Below are 20241 nucleotides of genomic sequence, written 5' to 3'. Positions count from 1 at the left end.
GTTACAAGCAAAATAGAGCTACTGGCAATAAGAAGCTCGCCGTACATAATTCCCCAAAAGCGTAATATCACACGGGCCGCCAACAAAGTGGAAATCTCCACCTGCGCTGTTTTACGTGAGACAAAGTCTGACGTGTGAGATTATAGTTCTCACTACAACTACCGAAGGAGTTTGCAAAGCATTATAATTAAACCCTGACATTCTTTTTTTTTATGACGGGCTTCGCATTCAACACCAACATCCAACATGACGAAGCCGCAAATTGTCGTGAAAATACCCCCAGGCTCCGATGCGGAGGATAAAAGTCTCGTATCAGCCCTGACTGATATTGTCAACACTGCCTACACGAAAGCCGAGTCAGATATCTTCATCCCATCATACCAACGGACCTCCACCGCTGAAATCGCCAAATTCTTAAGCAACGGCCAACTCGCGGTCGCTTACCTCCAACCAAATAACGAGCCCATCGGCTGCGTCTTCGTCAAACTCATAACACCCACCCTCGGAGAGTTCGGCATGTTGGCACTTGACCCACAGTACCAAGGCACTGGTACAGGGCGACAACTAGCGGTCTTTGCGGAAGATGAATGCAGACGAAGAGGGTGTACGACGATGCAGCTAGAGATTCTTGTACCGATGACGTTTCATCATGATGGGAAGGCGAGGCTGCTAGGGTGGTATACGAGGATGGGATATGAGCTTGTTAAGTTGGGGAACTTTGCGGATGATTATCCTGACTTGGTGAACTTGCTTGCTGGACCGACAGAGTATCGGGTTTTTGAGAAGAGTCTTGTGTAATGATGAAACTTGCTGTGGTGTGAATATAAAAAGGCTGATGAGTTCATGATTGCAGTCTGGCTTCCTTGATATTCTCTTCTCGTAGCCGAAGATCAAGCCGGATATGTCGATGTCAGAATCAGGCCTTGGCATGAATGTCAACATCATCCAGAATAGCCTCATTCCTCTTCGCAGCAGCATCCCTTGCCCTCTTAAGCCGTCTCGTCGCAACATCAACTTTCCAAGTAAACGACCAAGTGATAACATTCATGATAATAGCCATACCAATAAAGCCCATAGCGATTCCAAATGACGTGGTATACCTAGGTGCAAAGCGCGAATTGAACAGCTGTGATCCAACTGCGCCTCCAATCTGCCCGTAGCTATTGGCAAATGCAATGGCAAAAGCTGAACCGGTGGCTCCGTCTGTGGTTTGGACTCTCCATGGCCACATCATTGTATACCTATTCCGTCAGAACACGAAGGAGACAGGGTTTATGTGCTTACCAAGCGATTGAGAAACCTCCTGCTATTACGGTAGCTGCATACACACCGCCTGTGTTGGGAAAGGTGTATAGAACAACGTAACATGCTTCTATGATTATCATGAAGCTCAGCGGAATCAGAGGTAGGGGGAAACGACCGGTGTTGGCAACCCATCCGAATACTATAGTGAGTACACAGGCAAAGATGGCTGGGGGAATGTTTAGCAGCTGAGCTTCCGCGATGCCACTGCGACGAACCAATGTCAGCTTCTCAGCTACCTCAAAACACTTTTGTGGCGACTTACGTGAATCCCAAGTTCGCAATAACCGTGGGCTGATAAAAGTTGAGCCCGGTCGTGCCAATGGTATAGAATGCCCAGCAGAGAAGAAACAGCCAGAGCTTGTGGTCTTTGAGAGTGTGCCAGAACTCTTTCCAGTCAAAGTCCTTCTCAGCGGCTCTGGGGGCGTTGATGGGAAGCCGAGCTTGGACGAATGCTTTTTCTTCTTCGGACATCCAACGAGCTGTATCCGGGACTGGCTCTAATGTTAGCAGGGGCCGGTCTGTTTGTGATTCTTTGTTCTTACAGTCTGGCATGAAGGTGTATGCAAAAATACCTAGAAGAATAGTGAATACTCCCTCTGTTAAGATAAGCCTAGAACTTGAGTCAGTCAAGCCTTGGGACATCTTTGCTGGGTGCGTACCATTTCCATCCCGACAAGCCCTGCGCATGGACTCCATTAAATGCAAAGGCAAGGACACCGCTAACGACAGCACTAAAGTTACCAAGAATAGTAACAAGAACAATACGCGACGCCATTTCATCGGGGCGATACCAGTAGCATAACTGCAGAAGCATACCAGGCCAGAGTCCAGCCTCGAAGAGTCCGAGAAAAGCGCGGACTGTATACAAGCCAGCGGCATTTTTTACGGCGGCGTGGCAAACGAGAACGATGCCCCATGATATCTATTGCACCGATCAGTCTGATGAGCTGGGGACAGAATGGGGAGACTAACCATAATTCTCGCTTGCCAAACTGATGGCTTGAGGCGCTTTACCAACAGGTTTGAAGGCGTTTCTGCCAGGATATATGGAATCTATCAATTCATGAGTGATATTCGTGAGGGTCGACATTTGACACATACATAGTAGGCCATAGTGACAAAGTTATAGTCATCAGCCGAGATGTTCAGCTCCGTCATGATATTCCTCGGCGTTCCACGATCCATGATTCGAGCATTCGAAACCTACAACATTAGCGTGCAACACCAAAGCTAGTACTTCACTTACATTGGAAGCATCAATTGATTTGACCATATACATGACCGAAAGCAAAGGAATGAGATGCCAATCAATCCTTCTCAGTAGTTTCTTCTCCTGCTGACTACTCAACCTAGTCCGCGCTCCCATAAGTCTTCCATCATAACCGACAATATTATCGTTTATATCATCAGAGGAAGGAATAGATTCTCCACGGGTGACGGTGTTGTAGTGTTGTTTCACCGGTGGCTCTCCGTAAGAGGAGTCGGGAAGTTGATGAGTTTTCTCATCCAAGGTTTCGTGGCCTTTGGAGATACCAGAAGAAGCCATTTTCGCGATGATCCTCTCCAAGTTCCCTGAAGTCTATCATGGCATTCTAATAATGATATAAGTCTTGGCTTCTTTGCCTGCGTATCCCACTCCTCACCCTACGATATGTCGACATCCGCGATCGGCATTCCTCATCTTGGCGTGCGGGAGGGATATAATTGCGCAACACCCAATTCCCGGCTGTTATCTCCAAGAACTATCTCTCAAAGAATACTACTCCAAAGGCTAACGCGAATAATTCTCTAAAAGGTGTTGCCATCTCGGCTTTGAGATAGTATCCGAAGTGTATATCCCCGCTTTTGGGAGATTTCGAAATACTCCACGTCAATGGTGACATCTGTACAACGATAAAAAAGGAAATTGATTGGCTTTTCAAGATTGCTTATCAATTTGGGACGATCAACGTTATATCAAGATACACGGGACCGAATTTGGACGAGTTCATATGTTTTACCCCTCTTTGTTATCTGCAGGCTGTTATCGACGATGAAGCTCATCAACACCATCCTCTTCACTGCCGCTGCGGCGACGGCGTTCAACCTGGGAAGTGTCCAGCTTCCGTTCTCTCATGAATCAGTCAAGTCGTCAGCACTTCTTGAGCTACACAAATCACTTGTCGAGCGACCCTCAATCACTGGCTCTGAGAAACACGTCACGGACTTTCTCCAAACATATCTTCAAGATGCGGGTTTCACCATTGAGACTCAGTCAGTCGCCAAGAATCGCGATAACATCTTGGCTTATTACAATAATACGAGACAGACAAAGGTTCTCGTGACTTCTCACATTGATACTGTTCCCCCATTCTGGCCTTATGAGCGACGAGGTGATGAGATCTGGGGGAGAGGGACTGTCGATGCAAAGGGCAGTGTCGCGGCGCAGATCATTGCGGTACAGGAGCTGTTTGATAAGAAGCAAGTGAATGATGGCGATGTAGCGCTGTTGTTCGTTGTGGGTGAAGAGACAGGTGGACCGGGAATGGGCAATGTCAATGATCTAGGTCTATCCTGGGAATCTGTCGTCTTTGGCGAACCAACGGAGCTCAAACTTGCTCGAGGACATAAGGGTGGATTGGGATTTACCATCAAGGCGAACGGAAAGGCTGGCCATTCTGGATACCCTGAGACGGGAAGTAATGCGATTGATAGCCTTGTTCGTGGATTAGCGTCTCTTCAAAAGATTGAGTTACCTGGGAGTAAAGAGTTTGGGAACACTACTCTCAACGTGGGTAGGATTGAAGGAGGTGTTGCTGGAAATGTCATCCCGGCGAGTGCTTATGCTACCGGAGGAGTCAGAGTCGCTGGCGGAACTCCAGAGGGTATTAAAGACTTGATACTTCAAGCGGTTGAGGAGAGTGATCCGAGCCTTGTCGTTGAGTTCTCGTATGGTATTGGACCAGTACCTACAGACTATGATGTTGACGGTAAGTAAGATCACAAGAAGATGGGACTGTAACTGACATCTGATAGGCTTCGAGACTATAGTTCTGAACTATGGAACAGATATCCCTCGGTTGAAGGGGAGCCATAAAAGATATCTGTACGGACCTGGCTCGATTCTCGAGGCGCACTCTGCGCATGAGCACTTGAAGGTTTCGGATCTGGAGCAGGCTGTTGAAGGATACAAGAAGTTGATATCTCATGCCCTTGATCAACCTTCTGAGCTGTGAGGGGGGATAAGTCAAGATCAATTTAGATCCTTGGCTCAGAAATTCCTATGTGACCATCTTCCAATAGATCACTGCCAGTCCTCAGGTCTGGTAGCAAATAAGACATCAAAGTTCAATGACTTGGAAGCTATGAGCCCGGCTGTGTATAAAGAAAGTCAATTTCCTCCTATATCCAAACGCCCGCTTTACTATCCATGCTTAGACATCTAAGAACTCGTTCCATGCTATATCGCCAGATGCAACCCGCACATCTGCCTATGACTAAGCCTCTTCTGGCTTCCGTCCTGTGATGAATCGATAACTCGTGATCAATCTCAACTCACGACTTCGAAACTCCCTCTTCACACCCTCCATCAACACCATAACCTGATCGTGCGAATAATTCCATACGCGCGTGAACAGAGCTGGTGTATGCGACTCAACCGACATTTGCATATGCGTCAGCTCAAACTTTCCCAGCTCCTTCAGCGTCGGATCTTTCGCCCATGAACCAATGGGTATCTATAAAGATCAGTAAATCATCATCGAGACAGTGAGATAAAAACTTACTCTGTAAACTCTCTCAACAACATCTTCAAACCCAGCATCAATCATCCACTGCTTATGATACTTTGCAACATTAATCTGCTTCCCAAACATCTTACTCGCCTCATCAAGCTTGTTGACCCACTCCATCGTCCACGGCGCCCTATCACAACTATTGTCGTCGCTGAAGATCCACGCATCATACTCCTGCATCTCCATGTACCCGCCTGGCTTGAGATTATTAAGCGCCTGCTTATAAAACCTTATCCAATCTGCACTCGTGCCGCTGAGCGCCCGACCGTGGATGTAGTCAAACTTTTCACTTTCGCGGTACGTCCACTCATCTTCGTAGTCGTCAACGTGAAACATGCAGTTGCTGGGTACCCAGTCCGGCTGGATCGGGGAGAGATCGACGCCGGCGACTGTTGCGTTGGGGTACTCGTCGGCCATTTCTATGGCCCAAATGCCAGTGCCGCAGCCGAGATCTAGGATGCGGTATTCGTCGGGCGAGTCTGGGTTAGGTAGTGGCGCTGTGTGCAGGGCACCACCGAGGAGTAATCGCCAGATGTGATGTTGAAGATCTAGGCGCTGTTGCTCCTGGTCGTCATTGGGGAGGACGTATTGACCCTCGCGAAAAGCGTGGTAGCGACGACCATTTTCATACTGGTAGTCGTAGATTGATGACGTGGCGGAAGCAGTGTAGGTTGAGCCTCGGTCAGAGCCATAAGTAGAGTCTGCGTCATCGCCAGCTATTTCATCCTCCTAAAAATGATCAATACGATAAAATTATTCATGTGTCAATGAGTGAGAGCGTACATCAACTTGGAGCGGCGCATGCTCTTCTGGCTGTTGGTCCTCGTCATCTGCGGGCGATCGGCGCGTCTCGCCAGGATCTTGACCCGACAGAGTGGTAACGGGTGGAGGAGACCCTGAGGCTACGGGCGACGAAGAAGTCTTGGGTTTGGAATCCTGTTCAGAGCCCATAGTGGTAAAGTTATCGCCCAAATAAGCACTATTAGGTATGTGAAACGGTAGTCGATAGCGTCAAGTCTGGTCAAGCGGAAAATGAGTGAGGGAAAAGATGATCAGCCACGTGGGGAAAGACACGGGACACACGGAGGAAGAGGAAAAGAGCAGAGAGAGAAAGAGAGAAAATTGGAATTCCAGGGCCGTGGTACGATTGGGGAAACACGCGAGGATGGTCTCGATTGGGTTTAGTAACATTGATCTAGGAATGCATCTCCGTCTTTAAAGAGGGGGCCCAGACTCTAGCAGCACTAAAGCCAAGTCGGCTAAGGAAATAACCCTCACCAAATTTCTTCCTTTCTCCTCTTTCCTTTACGGAACCAACAAGACTGACAACAAAAAGCAATGGCCAACGATAAACTCATCTGCGTCATTGGCGCCACAGGCAATCAGGGCGGCTCCGTCGCCCGTCGCTTTCTGAAAGCGGGCTTCAAAGTGCGTGGCTTGACCCGCAACACCGCCTCACCCTCCGCCCAAGCCCTGTCATCGGCGGGAGCCGAAGTCGTGGCTGTTGATCTCAATGACGTCTCGACTCTCAAGAAAGCGTTTTCCGGGGCGAACGTAATCTTCAGTGTGACTAACTACTGGGAACCGTTTTTCCGACCAGATTGTCGGGAGCAGGCTGCCAAGGAGGGTATTTCGTGTCGAAAGTTTGCGTATAATGTTGAGGTGCAGCAAGGAAAGAATATTGTCGATGCGGCTGCCACCGTGGTGGACAGCCTGGATGCTAATGGATTTTTGGTCTCGACTTTGAGTCAGGCTGAGAAGTGCAGTGGAGGGAAATTCAAGGAGTTGTATCATTTTGATGGCAAGGCTGATGTTTTTCCGGCGTATGTTGACGAGAAGTATCCTGAGCTTGCGGCCAAGATGTCGTGCATTCACACGGGGTACTTCTATACGAGCTTCAACATTTTGCCCGACTCTTATATGAACAAGGTAAGTTCATCCACGTTTGCCATGGGCTGGCACTGATAAGAAGTAGCTCCCTGATGGATCCTTTGAAATGTCCTTCACTACCTCCCCCGACAGTCTCGTTCCTCATCTCGACCCAGTGGGAGATCTAGGCAACTTCACCTACGCCGTGTACCAAATGCCTCCAGGCAAGGCTTACATGGCTGAAGGCACGACCTGCACATGGCCAGAATGGATCGAGACCTGGGGTCGCATCAACAATGTCCCTGTCAAGTACCGCCAGGTGACACCAGATGAAATGACAGCCGCTACACCTGATCGAGATGCGGGAATTGAGACAGGATATATGTTCTCGTATACTTCTGATCCGGGATACGATGGCGGCATGAAATTGCTGAAGGCGGAGGATATCCGAGAGGTATGTGTTCTTTTCTGAGAGTTTGGAAAGATGCTGACTTTACAGGCTGGCATTGACTGCCCCATGACAAGCTGGGAGGAATGGGCCAAGAAGTACGACTGGTCTGCTATTCTTAACAAATAAGGGCTCCAAGATATATAGGCATGGTTATTATTAGCGCAAAGTCTGTTGCAGAAAGAACTTATTAGAGTAGACTACATTACGGCCGAAAGCATGATGAATAAATACGAGAACTATCGGTTTTTTTCTTTTTCCAATTCGCTGTTGCATTTCACTTCATGTTACCTCGTGACCAAGCAGTCATGAACTCGTTACTCCTCCAGCTGCCATTTCGCAGCGCCTTTCGCATGTAACTCAACGGTATCAAACATGGGCATGTCAACGTCCCCCGGCCTTAATATCATCTGCAACTCTGTACACCCCAAAATGACCCCTTCGGCACCCCTCCCATACAAGTCCCTGATCTGATCCAGATAAAACTCCCTTGACTGAGGCAGTACCTTATTACACGAAAGCTCTTCGAAAATCACACGATCCATCCTCTTCCTCGCCTCCTCCCCCTTCGGCACAAGTACTTCAACCCCAAACCTCCTCTCCAGCCTCCCCTTCAAAAAGTCCTGCTCCATCGTAATCTGTGTTCCCAGCAATGCAACTTTCTTCAACCCTTCTTTAATAATAGCATCACCCGTAAAGTCAATGATATGCAGCAGTGGAAGACCCGTTGCATTTTCAACATCTTCCGCCCAGCGATGATTCGTGTTGACGCAGAGAACGATTGCTTCTGCGCCGATGGACTTGAGATTCTTTGCCGCGCTGCAGATTTGGCGGGATACTTCGTTGTAGTTGCCTGTTTGGAAGAAGCTGAAGAGCTCGGCGTGGTCGAAGGAGTGGGGGAGCAGTTTAGAGGAGTGGCCGCCGCCAAGACGGTGTTGGACGTAGGCGTTTATTTGTTTGTAGTAGAGGAGGGTTGCGTTGTAGGTTGTCCCACCTAGAAGACCTAGCACACGCATCTTCGCTGGGTATCGTGCAGGCTTTTCCTCTTGATATGATGGAATTGAGGCATATAGTTGAGGCGCAACAGTTAGTGATGAGGGGAGTTTGCAGTGATTAAACCACTTCACGCTTGAGTTGAGTGGAGGTGGGGTTCGTTGTGTTAGTGCAAGACCTCGAAGGAGCTGGCTCTAGCACGCTGGAAGTAATCCTATTGGCAGGAAGTTCCTTACCGGGTGCCCTGACATCGTTCGTCTTCTCGCTGGACCCACTGCATTGTACTACTCTAACGGCCATATTCGAGTGAGCATTTCTTCTAAATACCGCGAAAATCTCATCGTCCACGCCTGTTTCAAGGTCCGACTACAATTCTATAATATGAGATGATACGTAAACCGCAAGTTTGTTTGGCTTAGAAGTTATTTAAGCTCCATGTCACAAGGTGCAATGAGTCTTACAGAAAACCTATTTGGGGTCGTACGTCACTACATATCCCTTCATTAATTCGAAACCTGAAATGAAACAAGCGTAACCACGACTTGTGTTCAAATTATTGTAGTGAACTCCCCTTTTACCGCTCGCTATTTATTAATCTGACCAGTCTCGAAGCCCATTTAGTTAGGAACTTTAGTGTTTAAGTCTACTAAGTATCAAGTCCAGCATCGTAGCCTAGAATCTGAGCATGGAAGGAAGTGGAGAGAATGGGAGTTAAGTTAGCCAGTCTGTAGGTCTCAATCACCATGTCGAACGCCAAATGTGAAGTTAGACGGATATCAGGTAGATATACCACTTACGCTCCAAAGGGCACAACGTACGGAGTACTGGGACGGGAGTGAGATATTCGGGCAAAGTAAAAAGTAGCCACGTGCATGCAGCCGGGACTCTTGGCAACGAATCATTCGCAAGCACAAGACTACGGCTAGAACATACGGATAGGCGCTCGCTGATGGTTTGATAAATTATCTGAAGGCATAAACCTGTACAGTATACCCCTTGAATAATTATTAGCTCTTGACTGCCCCACCTTAGGTAGTAAAGGTATTTCTATTTTTCTTGTAATTTTACATAATATAAAATAAAAAAAAAGAATTTTGAAAAAATATTATTTAGTTATTTTCTTCTAATAGAAAAGCTTAAATATTAAGGACATTAAGGACTGTAACTAGGTATCGCGCTAACAATCATTCAGGGGGTTGTACTATATATATCGGTAAATGCGCGCAGAGGGAAAGCAAGCTAAGCAAGGGTTCCCTAGGAGATCCGGTTCCGAATGCTCGTATCCCTCGCCCTGTTTAATTTTAAGCTCGTTCTTCGCTCATGGCAGGGCAAACTAGTTCAATTGGGGCACCAACTACCGGGCGTAGCGCACGTGCCAGATTTGGGAACGAAGATGGTATATATACGAAGAATGGAAGCCCAACACGATGCGTATAGAACATCCAGCTCCCAGCGTTCTAGAAACTGCGCATCATGATGAACAAGGCGACGGTGCTGTCACTTCTTCTACCCGCAGCGGCATCGTCTATCTGTCAGCCGTTAGCAAACAACCAGACTCAACCTACCAACCAAACACAACCCTTGGATCCGAATACGCCTACGAACGGGACCGGATCTACCAACAGCACATTCCCTGATGATAATACTCCATGGGTTCCGACTTGTAAGCTTCCCAGGCAAGACTTCGCATGGCAGAGTGTCGGGCATGGTTTTATGAGCGACTGCATCCCCAGCAAGGGTACTATTCAGGGCTTTATGATCTTTGTCGACTTTTCCGACGCAGAGGCCCTCGAAGAATCTCCACAGGACGCTTACGATTTCCTGGTTCCCGATGCAAACAAGTGGTTCCAAGAAATCAGCTATCACCAGCTTGGACTGAATATCACCGCCGATACTTCCAAGTTTTATCGTATGCCTCATTCCGCAGAATCCTACGATTGGGACTCGGGTTTAAGTAACCAACAGCACTATGCTTACGTTGAGGATGCATTGGATGCATATATGAACAATGGCGAAAATCCACCTCCGGCCGCGACGGATATCCTTTATGTCGTACCTACGCGTAACGCAGCATGGATGACTCGCTCTTTGGCCTCGTCCTTCGGTGCATTTACCCGAGACCAAAAATTCGTGGCGAATAGAGCTGTTACCTTTGGAGTTGACCCTTATAATAGCTGGGGCTATAAGGCGCTTAACCACGAGACTGGCCACTCTATGTGTCTACCCGATCTATACCCCCTCGATCTAAACTTTCCTACCGGCGAATTTGTCGGTGGCTGGAGTGTCATGGGTAATGTTGGAGGAATTGCTCCCGACTTCTTCGCCTGGGATAAGTGGAGGCTAGGTTGGATACTCGATGAAGATGTCGATTGTATTTTGGAACACGGTACTACCAGACATACTCTCACACCTGTTGAGACAGAAGGGGGCACCAAGGCTGTGATTGTCGCAACTAATAAGACTTCAGCTCTTATTGCTGAAGCTCGCGTAGCCAAGGGTGCGGATGAAAGGATATGCGCACCTGGTGTTCTCCTCTATACGGTTGATACTACTCTCGCTACAGGGCAGGGCCCTATTCGTGTTCTCGATGCTACCCCTGGATCGGACAGTTGCGGTAGTGACGTTAGCGGTTGGGAGCCGTTGAACGATGCAACCCTGTCCATGAGTGGTACAAAGTCATATGAGGTGTCTGGGTGGGGTATTAAGGTTACTCTGGTTGACGAAAAGGATGATCAGTTCAAGATTGAAGTAGACTACTCCTAACAAGCCTTGGAGGTCCGGTAGAATTTAGACTAGCAAATAGCAGCTATTTATTGCTACCGCCAACACAAGAATACAAGGGCGCTCTCCCAGCTGATATAATTGTTGTTGATATCAAACAATAAGTGTCTTATCAGGACGCGAGATTGGCAAAACAAAACGGGCCAGATCGCCGGAACAGGACGTATCTTGCTATGATGCTATCAGGCCAATATCAGTGCGCCAATTCGGCTACGAATAGATCACCTACCACAAAGCAATAGAGGAGAGTGAACTCGGATCACACTCAAGCAATCAATACCAAAGAACCCCAAAATCGTGGCTCGCTTGATTCGTCCATCCTGGGCATGGCATTTACCTTCTCTAGTAATTATTATTTATATTATATAATAGCCCTGGTGAAAAACTATATTTCTTTATCAAACTAGGGTATCAATTATTAAGATAAGACTTCTTATAGGGTTTATATCTTTAGATATATTTAGCTAGAACTTTCAACTCTAATCTAGGACTCTCAGACTCACAGCCTAAATCCTATGGAGAAGGGGGATTCCCGGATTTTCCAACATTTTATTTAACTGAGATATATACTTCCTATGTCAAAATGTTTCGCTGACTCAGAGAAGTGTACGAATCAACCAGGCATCGACTATCTTCATGCCACCACGCCACGATATACTTTCTTGTGAGTCAAGTTCCGCAGGCCCGGAGCTAAGGTACTTCACATTGTCATGCTCAATCAGTCATCATTACGGCCATATCGGCAATCGCTGAGTTCAATATTTGAACGATACCGGCCCGTACGAGACTTTCCATAGTTCTGATATCCCGATGAATTATAATTTTTATATCCCGGTGGGGAGCCGAAAGTCCGATAACCTATAATAGCATGAACGAGGGGCTGAAGGACTGGTATGCGGCATGCAATGATTATGGCACTGGCCTTGAGGCTAGAAAAGCAACACGTCAGGATTGTTGAATAATATCAGGGCTGAAGGTTCTTCACTCACACTGACCAGATCGCCAAGTCAGATGTGTCGTCTTTCACGTTTGTTAGCATTGCAGTAAAACTAGGGGGTTGTAGACATATAGGAGAAGTCGGGTCTTGCTAGCGACGGTAGCCCAATGAATTTTTAAATAACTACTATAATGGCACTAAAAAGGCAATCATAAGTAAGTACTAACTTGTAAACTTCTGTGCAAAAGGTTCCGACACATCCGGGATCAACCCTAACCACCTCGATTCCAACCATCTACATCTGACTGAAATTAACATAGCAATTGCTCTTCAATTTAAATGAATTTTACATCAAAATGAAGCTCAAGTAAAGAATAGTCTAATGATACATAGGAATTTCAACAAAAAAAAATGACCCAGAAAGTCACAGAGAAACAAAGACAGGAATCAGATTACTTACTGTTGGGTCAAGGTGGCGTATTTGGTTTGGCGAGCCTGGCCGCTGTATTAGTCGCTGCTATAGGGAATAGGAGGGGCATATCAGGGCATCTTATAGCGCGCTCCTTCTGAGTCTTATTCTCTGCGGGCTTGTTATCCTAATGCTTGAAATACTTATCGATAGTAGCCTGCTTAGTAGCACTGCCCTTGCGGAATATGGCAGTAATGCCACCTTCAGCCTGGGCTGAGGTGCTATGCATAGCTTTGTTGAATTCGGCATTGCGCTGGTGATCCTCGTACTTGAGGTTGGTGTTCGTTGAGGCGACTATGTTCAATCTGGTGTAAAGTGTTGAAGGGGAAGATGAAGAGGATTAAAGAGAACCAAAGAAGAAAACGACAACAGGCGAATTAAAGATCAATGGAAAATTCAAAGCTCAAAGGCGGTGGGCTTGATTTAATAGCAGAAGATTGCGCAGAGCTGTGACTCAGCTTCCACTAACTGATGGATGTTAGGAAGAAGTATCTCGGATGCTCACTTTGCGAGAAATGAATGCGGATACGAAAACGTCTACGAGAGTAGTAGAGCACATTAGCTGTCTGATCTGACCCACTGCAATTTTAGAAAAGAGGAGCTGCATCATACTGCACACGAGAAAGAGCAAACGAGATTTCCTTGATTGGCGTTTCCAACATCTAGTCAAACCCGGCGCGCCATACGGAGCCTACAGGCCACGATTCGGCGCCCTCAACTACGCTTCTCTCTTGGTCAAGGTAGATCAGCGGGGGCCGAGAATCCCGTAGCTCCGTGCCCGGCTATTGGAGACCCACACGCTATCAGAGGGACCCTCCATTCCCGGAGACTCGGAGGCCAGAGAGTGCGAGTTGAAGGAATTTCGGCGCTATCAAAGCATTCTTTTTGAACAGGGCTTGTCTCTCCGTTACACGAAATGTTTGTAGCCCTACCTCTAGGGCTTGTGTACATAAGGGATCGTCGATTTCACACTTATTATGCTTTATATCGATCCCTCCTCTTTTCGCTGTATAAATTCAAATAATTGGCCTGTCGCAGTATCAATACACGACCGTATCAGAGTGCCGGCACTATGGCGACCCTCGCCCAACCTTCCACTAGGTGAAATTCCATCGCAATTATCTTATGATTTACGTTGACGTATTGGTTGATTAGGAAGACACTTCCTCAAGCTCCCACCAGCCGCACCTACCGAAAGGGCGAGCGCATCGATGGCTGGGAAGTCGGCACTGACCCCAAAGTCAGTACCTCAAATGAGTTCGAATTCGGTGGCAGCCTTGGCGTGTCGTGCCTGATGATAGGTTTTCCCCTGCTTATGTGGTATATGTGGATTGGCGCCACTTACTATGCTGGAAAGCTGCCTCTGCCTAAGGAGGACCAAAGCTGGGGCGAGTTTGGCAGACTTTTAGTTGAACTCGTCTACACCGGTGCTTACCCTTCTCTCCGCGCTTGGCGTATCTACTGGACTTTCTTCATCTTCGAAGCTATCTGCTACTGTGTCCTGCCAGGCGTTTGGGCCTGGGGGAAGCCTCTACCTCATGAGAACGGAAAGCAGCTGAAGTACTTGTGCAACTGCTACGTCAGCTTCCACTTTACAATTGTCGTTCTGGCCGCCCTCCACTTTAGTGGTCTCTTTCCGCTCTACACTTTTATCGATGAGTTTGGCCCTCTGATGTCGGTGGCTATCCTTAGCGGTTTCCTTGTGGCCTTTGTTGCATACTTCTCTGCTCTTTGGAGAGGCGCCCAGCATCGTATGACAGGGTATCCTATCTATGATTTCTTTCTTGGCGCCGAGCTGAACCCTCGCATGTTTGGTATCCTGGACTTTAAGATGTTCTTTATGGTCCGAATCCCATGGTTTATTCTCTTCGGTCTAAGCTGCGCCACCGCAGCGCATCAGTACGAGAGATATGGATACATCTCAGCCGAGGTGCTTTTCTTAGTTGTAGTGCACTATCTCTATGCAAACGCGTGTGCCAAGGGCGAGCAACTCATCATTTCGAGTTGGTACGAGTCCTGTGACCCCCTACTGCTTACTTGAGAATTTCTAACACCGCTCTAGGGATATCTATTACGAGAAATGGGGCTTTATGCTCATCTTCTGGAATCTTGCTGGTGTCCCCATGTCGTACTGTCACTGTGCTCTCTTCCTAGCTAACCACCACCCATCCGAGTATAAGTGGAACCCTATTACGCTCGCGGCCTTTTACGTCCTGTACTTTTTCGTATATTGGGTCTGGGATACGACGAATAGCCAGAAGAATGGCTTCCGCGCCCAGGAGCGCAACCAGCTTGTTAATCGCAAGACCTTTCCCCAGCTTCCGTGGCAGACAGTTAAGAACCCCAAGACCATCACCTCTTCTAAGGGGGATGTGATTATGGTTGATGGCTGGCTTGGCTATGCCCGCAAGATCCACTATTCTTGCGACATCTTTTTTGCCCTCTCTTGGGGCCTGATCACGGGCTTCAAAAGCCCCTTCCCTTGGTTCTACTCCGTCTTCTTTACTATCATGGCCATCCACCGCGCCAACCGCGACGTCCGCCGCTGCCGTGAGAAGTATGGCGAGGCTTGGGCCCAATACGAGCACGAGGTTCCCTACCTTTATATCCCTGTAAGTTTTACGGAGGTGCGAAACATGGTGAAATCCGCGACTGACTCATGTGCAGTACGTTATCTAGGACCTGGAACCCTTGAAATCACCCCTGTATTTGCGCTGTTGCATGCCATAGTCCTTGGCTGCATCTGTGTATGCCCTGCTTTTGCCTATGGTTTTGCTTTTATAGTAGGATTTCTATATTATCTTTTATATATAGTAGAAGAAAACACCTAATTACCTATTTAAACCCTAACTTACAAAATAAGTAAAGAAAAACTTATTTATTAAGAGAGCGACTTAAATCATTAATAGCTTTAATTACTAAGAGGTACTTATTAACGTTAGTATTTAATACAAAGTTAAGATAGTTAACCTTAATAAAACGCTATTAAAATCTAAGTATTGTGATAGTAATTGTTAAGGCTGGCAATTAAGTGTCTGCTCTATTCTAAATCAGCCCTCCATTTCTCACAAACTCCTCATATGTGACCAGCAAGCCGTCAACAATCTTAAATAGACTTTATGTTAGTCACTGGTTACTTGTTTACTTTCCCTTCTCGTTACTTACGTTCTGGTTCATCTCTAAGCTTCCATTAAGGTAATAAGCTGGTCCTCGCATAAATCGATACATATCGAGAATCTCAATCTGCCTCTCCGTAGTGTTTGATCCTGAGACAGGTCTCTGACTAAGAAACTCATCATCAGGAACCTCTCTAGTCACGCATCTGAAACCATGGATTAGCTCGAATTTATTGACCACAGCAGCCATTTCATCCAGGGTATAGCAGGCTTGAGCAGCATAAACCCGCTTTCCGAGGAACGAGTCTCTCTTAAGTGATGCCGCGACAACAGAACGACCAAAGTCTTTATCGATGTCGATGAGGGGGAACTTTGTAGAGCTTGTCGAGACAGGCTCTTCGAGCTGCAGGAGCTGAGCATCTTGGCGCGACCTGGTTAAATACTGGCCCGGAGTAAATAGACTCATGTAAAATCCCGGAAGAACAAATGTGGCAGGTTTCTCAAGTTGACGGATGAATCGTTCAACTTCCGCTTTACTGTCAAATTCTTGGGCATGTTTCAGTTGCCCATTTGTGCCTGCAAGTCATGTTAGCGCTGCTAAATATTATCTATGACGAGATCAGTCGTGGATCATTTTCCTTTCACGCACTCTCGGTCACAGATAAAAGTGAGCTGAAGATCAAGTGACCGATTCCAAGCTCCTGCAGATCAAATGTCAGTCGGAACCAATGACGAATTGTACATTCACACTTCTCGCTACCTTTGACACTCTTGCAACGTTCTTGCCCTGGTCGATTTCGATTTTCTTATTGCAAGAGTTGCTAGAGTAGGCCGTTACGAGGAATACGACACTGGCTCTTGTGAGAACCCTTCTGACATCGCTTTCTGAGGATAGATCCGCCTAACATATCGGTAAGGATCGCATTGTCCCCGGCTAGTGTATAGAACAACTCACCGATACCACCTCCACTCCACTTGCTTTCAGACGCTTGGCGGAGGGTTTCTCAATGTCGCGACATATGCCCCGAATACTGAATCTTTCGGAAGCTTCCGGAGACTCTAAGAGTGGAAGAGTAGAGCCTGACGCGATGCTGTTATTTTCGAAACCATCACACACGTAAATTCGAGATCGTTCGCAGTTGTAGCATTTCGGCTGGCGCTCGTCGCACTGACGGCATGGGATAAGTGAATGGCACATCACGTCGTAGAAAAACACCGCACCTTGATCTTGCGTGTTCGACAAGTCCCGCAGCCCTGCTTGCAGTCAGCACCATGGACCGTCAAGTCTGCGCAAGGAAGACTGCGTTACAGAATAAATCTTGCCTCCTCGCCGACGCTTGCGAGGGGGAGGGTTGGTCCCGGACCTCTCGGCCCCGAAAAGTAACCGTTGAACATCAGTGAGTTGATGATGACTGTCCGGATCGATGGAAATCACTGTCTGAACATCAGGTTCAGAAGAGGCTACGTCTTGAGTACTCATCGGTATTGCCGCATTAATGTTGGAAAGAGTAGTTCATTTCGAGGTGGGTGATGAAGAATAGAGGGGAAGAGGCACAAGACAAAACCGTAAAAGGCAGGGAACAAGTTTTAGCGGCGCTTGGGGCAAATAGACCTACCTTATCGTTCCCCAAACCACAAGATTAGTACTGCGATACACCAGATAACTAGGTAGTGTGCGGAGACCATCAACCATTACTGTCTTCGAGTTTGGAGATCCATTTTTGCTTCTCTCTAGCAGGCCTTTGACTCGCAAGCTCGTTTAGGGTAGACAATTCTTAGGCACTTACAGTACTTAGCGTAAAACCTCGGCGCGAAAACCTGTGCTAACTACTCCGTACAGTATACTACTGGTGGATCTGACCTAACGGGAGCCCCACTTATAGAGTGGGCGGTAAAATTCTGGGACCCTGTTTATATACATAGCTAATATTTGTCCCATACTTAGTATGCTGGGAGATGTTATCCCTCCAAATCGGGGAATTCTTCATGGATTTTGAGAGATTTCCATGAACTTGCTGTTAGAGAGTCCTGTCAAGTATTTGGAACAGCCTTTAGCTATAACATATTATTTGATAGGGCCCCGGTCGAAATACAACGGCACGCTATCTGTCAAAATACGTTATTAAACGGTCTCGAATGTAGCGTTTGCTACACCACATTAACACCTATGATTTCTCCTGATAGCAAGATCACTGCTTTGGATCCTGGTTGTAATCAGAAACCAATCATGCTTAGGGCTTTATCTACGAGGTATATAGTTATGCTGATTTAGAACCCAATTACCTAGGGTTCTCCAGATTCTACGACCGACGCAGTTGCATCAATCCAGAAAGGTTAGACATTTTCCACAAGCTTTCTGATAAGCCATCCCGAATCCTTGGAATAGTGGCACCCTAACTGCCAACGATGATATGGGGTATCTGGACGCAGATGCTATTGCAACAATCTAACAGGTTCGGGATGTCCACTAAAGCTTTTCTTATCAACTCGTTAATCATTGTAAATACTCGTGGCGTTGTATCTGTTTTCTGCCCTCGATAATCACATCTTGTGTCAATTTGCAATGCATTCTTGTCAGCTTCTTCGACTTATATATGAAACCGAAAAGTAGCCTTTTTGACTATTTCACCTGCTTCACACCGTTATCATGGCCTTAAGTGGAAACAATGGTCTGTTTGACTCGTCTGATGGTGCCATTCACACGGATGTGGACAAGAAGAACTTCAACGTGGACCAAGTTGCTGATGCTCGAAGCATCACGAGCATCCCTGTCGGTCAAACCGCTCTGACTTTATGTGCGGAAAGCATTAGTGATTTGTCTTTCTAGACGGAGGTCAAGAGATGGCCTTTTGCTTCGATGTAGTCCTTTACGTTTTCTAGTATAATTATTTTATAAGATATACTCGGTTTGGAGGGCTTTAATAAGTGTTCAGAGAATGCTGCTAACGCCTTTCCAATTTTAGAGTTGCCTACGGCCCAGCATGGGTTTCTCCGCTGTTCGCTTTGCCCGAATTCACTTCCCGTTCTAGTTTCAAATACCAGGGACAATATGTCATTGCGGCTCGGTGGCAGGCAGCTGTCTCAGCATGCGCTATGCTAGGTCAGCTACTTGGTTCGTGTGTTGTTGCAATCATCATGGTGAGCCAACCTCTCAACAAGAATCAATTAGAGAAGCATAGTCTTGTCTGCTTTACTGTGGCATAGGATAAAATAGGCCGCAGACCATCTTTCATGGTAGCTCTCGTTCCGGGAGCTGTACATGTATTCATGCAGCCCCGTATGGTTCATTCGAAAGGGCAAGGTTGCTGAAGCTGAAGCTGCTTTGGACAGACTCGCCGCTAAGGGTTACGATGTTCGCCAGGATCTTGAAAGTATAATTGAAATCGACCGCGAAGAGCAAGCCCTCGACAAGTCTACTAGCTACCAAGAGATCTTCAAAAGTACAAACCTTCGGCGCACTATTATTGCTTGTGTGTGTTTCAGCACCATCATCACCACCGGAAATGCCCTCGCAAATAACGCCGCCTACTTTATGATTTGTGAGTACTCTGGAGCACAGTGGTGTCCTCTCTTGAGCAGGATGTAAGGCTAATAGATCTCTATCAGTGTGCGGAGTTTATGTCTCATAGGGCTTCTTCTGGCTTTTAGGGTGTGGCCTTGCGGCCTTGGTGGGCGCTTTCGCCAGTCTCCCCATCCTGGCCAAGTGCCGCCGAAGACCAGTCTACATCTGGGCTTGGTTCATCAGCGCCATGTTGCTGTTCCTCATAGGCTTTGTGCAGCTAGCTCCGTATTATTATGAGAAACACGTTGCTATTTTTGCCCAAGGTGCACTCATGATTCTCTTGATCGTGGTACACGGCGCAGCCATCAGTCCCATTTCTACGGTCATCATGGGTGAAGTTCCAAGCAACGCACTTCGACCCAAGAGAGTGGCCATTTCGAACATGGTACAGTAGATTATCGTTGTTCTGGTTTTTGTTATTAATCCATACCTGCTTAATCCCGAGTTTGCCCATCTGCAAGGTTTTTTTTTTGGCTTTATTGCCGGGGCTAGCGGTCTCCTTACTACTATTTGGATATACTTCTATGTTTGAGAAATAAGTTTGCTGACCCAGAAGCTGGATTTGCTGTTCCAGTCTAAGATCAAGGCGCGGCACTTTACTGTATATAAGGTTATAAATAAATAAAGCTATAAGTCTACTTTATAAAGTATCTATTTATTAGTTAAAAGTATAAATATAGAATTAAATAAGTATTAAATATAAGTAGAGTTTAAAAAACAAATATTAATTTGATTTATTTTATAAATTTTAATTATTTATTCTTATTTATATAGTTATTTAAATTCTTAAGACTTAACTTATGCTTTACTTAACCTTCTATTTCTTTTAGAGTTTAAAAAATAAAGAGCTGGTTAGTATAAGTCTTAAGAAAGGTGATGTATACCTGCCCGCCCGGAGTTTCGGCGATCACGGAACGCGAACATGGAATCTGGCCTCGGTCGACCTCCGGCCACAACTTGTACTGATCCACTGCACTACAGAAATAGA

The 20241-nt window shown here is 46.7% G+C and overlaps 11 protein-coding genes across 11 annotated transcripts; 6 read left to right on the top strand and 5 right to left on the bottom strand.

Moving 5' to 3' along the window:
- Positions 1–115: 115 nt before the first annotated feature.
- On the top strand, positions 116–975 carry FOXG_16554 (uncharacterized protein). Its single transcript, XM_018396584.1, has one exon. The coding sequence runs from the start codon at positions 247–249 to the stop codon at positions 796–798; it is 552 nt and encodes a 183-aa protein (XP_018257171.1). The 5' UTR covers positions 116–246; the 3' UTR covers positions 799–975.
- Positions 778–2851, bottom strand: FOXG_16553 (uncharacterized protein; the record flags this gene model as incomplete). The annotated part of the gene is made up of 8 exons (XM_018396583.1): positions 778–1241; positions 1285–1509; positions 1568–1796; positions 1848–1915; positions 1965–2227; positions 2278–2358; positions 2407–2508; positions 2552–2851. 8 exons carry the CDS (start codon positions 2849–2851, stop codon positions 917–919), a joined length of 1593 nt encoding a protein of 530 aa, XP_018257170.1. The 3' UTR covers positions 778–916.
- A 486-nt stretch (positions 2852–3337) lies between these two features.
- On the top strand, positions 3338–4520 carry FOXG_16552 (acetylornithine deacetylase; the record flags this gene model as incomplete). The annotated part of the gene is made up of 2 exons (XM_018396582.1): positions 3338–4274; positions 4321–4520. The coding sequence occupies 2 exons, from the start codon at positions 3338–3340 to the stop codon at positions 4518–4520; spliced, it is 1137 nt and encodes a 378-aa protein (XP_018257169.1).
- On the bottom strand, positions 4358–6191 carry FOXG_16551 (uncharacterized protein). Its single transcript, XM_018396581.1, has 3 exons — positions 5862–6191; positions 5070–5807; positions 4358–5021 (listed from the first exon to the last, which is right to left on the bottom strand). Exons 1-3 carry the CDS (start codon positions 6027–6029, stop codon positions 4782–4784), a joined length of 1146 nt encoding a protein of 381 aa, XP_018257168.1. The 5' UTR covers positions 6030–6191; the 3' UTR covers positions 4358–4781.
- Positions 6192–6334: 143 nt separating this feature from the next.
- FOXG_16550 (uncharacterized protein) lies at positions 6335–7742 on the top strand. Its single transcript, XM_018396580.1, has 3 exons — positions 6335–7007; positions 7054–7401; positions 7447–7742. The coding sequence occupies exons 1-3, from the start codon at positions 6417–6419 to the stop codon at positions 7522–7524; spliced, it is 1017 nt and encodes a 338-aa protein (XP_018257167.1). The 5' UTR covers positions 6335–6416; the 3' UTR covers positions 7525–7742.
- On the bottom strand, positions 7547–8504 carry FOXG_16549 (uncharacterized protein). Its single transcript, XM_018396579.1, has one exon. It carries the CDS (start codon positions 8409–8411, stop codon positions 7713–7715), a length of 699 nt encoding a protein of 232 aa, XP_018257166.1. The 5' UTR covers positions 8412–8504; the 3' UTR covers positions 7547–7712.
- Positions 8505–9796: 1292 nt separating this feature from the next.
- FOXG_16548 (uncharacterized protein) lies at positions 9797–11293 on the top strand. The gene has a single exon (XM_018396578.1). The coding sequence runs from the start codon at positions 9862–9864 to the stop codon at positions 11149–11151; it is 1290 nt and encodes a 429-aa protein (XP_018257165.1). The 5' UTR covers positions 9797–9861; the 3' UTR covers positions 11152–11293.
- A 1409-nt stretch (positions 11294–12702) lies between these two features.
- FOXG_22473 (uncharacterized protein) lies at positions 12703–12804 on the bottom strand (the record flags this gene model as incomplete). Its single annotated transcript, XM_018402877.1, has 1 exon — positions 12703–12804. The coding sequence occupies one exon, from the start codon at positions 12802–12804 to the stop codon at positions 12703–12705; it is 102 nt and encodes a 33-aa protein (XP_018257164.1).
- A 683-nt stretch (positions 12805–13487) lies between these two features.
- On the top strand, positions 13488–15469 carry FOXG_16547 (uncharacterized protein). The gene is made up of 4 exons (XM_018396577.1): positions 13488–13676; positions 13731–14582; positions 14638–15187; positions 15243–15469. Exons 1-4 carry the CDS (start codon positions 13648–13650, stop codon positions 15252–15254), a joined length of 1443 nt encoding a protein of 480 aa, XP_018257163.1. The 5' UTR covers positions 13488–13647; the 3' UTR covers positions 15255–15469.
- A 151-nt stretch (positions 15470–15620) lies between these two features.
- Positions 15621–17218, bottom strand: FOXG_16546 (uncharacterized protein; the record flags this gene model as incomplete). The annotated part of the gene is made up of 7 exons (XM_018396576.1): positions 17001–17218; positions 16913–16945; positions 16647–16859; positions 16452–16592; positions 16341–16392; positions 15741–16267; positions 15621–15680 (listed from the first exon to the last, which is right to left on the bottom strand). Exons 1-7 carry the CDS (start codon positions 17169–17171, stop codon positions 15621–15623), a joined length of 1197 nt encoding a protein of 398 aa, XP_018257162.1. The 5' UTR covers positions 17172–17218.
- Positions 17219–18338: 1120 nt separating this feature from the next.
- On the top strand, positions 18339–19647 carry FOXG_16545 (uncharacterized protein; the record flags this gene model as incomplete). The annotated part of the gene is made up of 3 exons (XM_018396575.1): positions 18339–18461; positions 18930–19230; positions 19340–19647. 3 exons carry the CDS (start codon positions 18339–18341, stop codon positions 19645–19647), a joined length of 732 nt encoding a protein of 243 aa, XP_018257161.1.
- Between the last annotated feature and the right edge of the window lie 594 nt (positions 19648–20241).

The sequence above is a fragment of the Fusarium oxysporum genome, chromosome 11 (assembly GCF_000149955.1).
Source record: "Fusarium oxysporum f. sp. lycopersici 4287 chromosome 11, whole genome shotgun sequence".
Taxonomy (NCBI): domain Eukaryota; kingdom Fungi; phylum Ascomycota; class Sordariomycetes; order Hypocreales; family Nectriaceae; genus Fusarium; species Fusarium oxysporum.
This window is presented reverse-complemented; position numbering and strand designations above follow the sequence as displayed.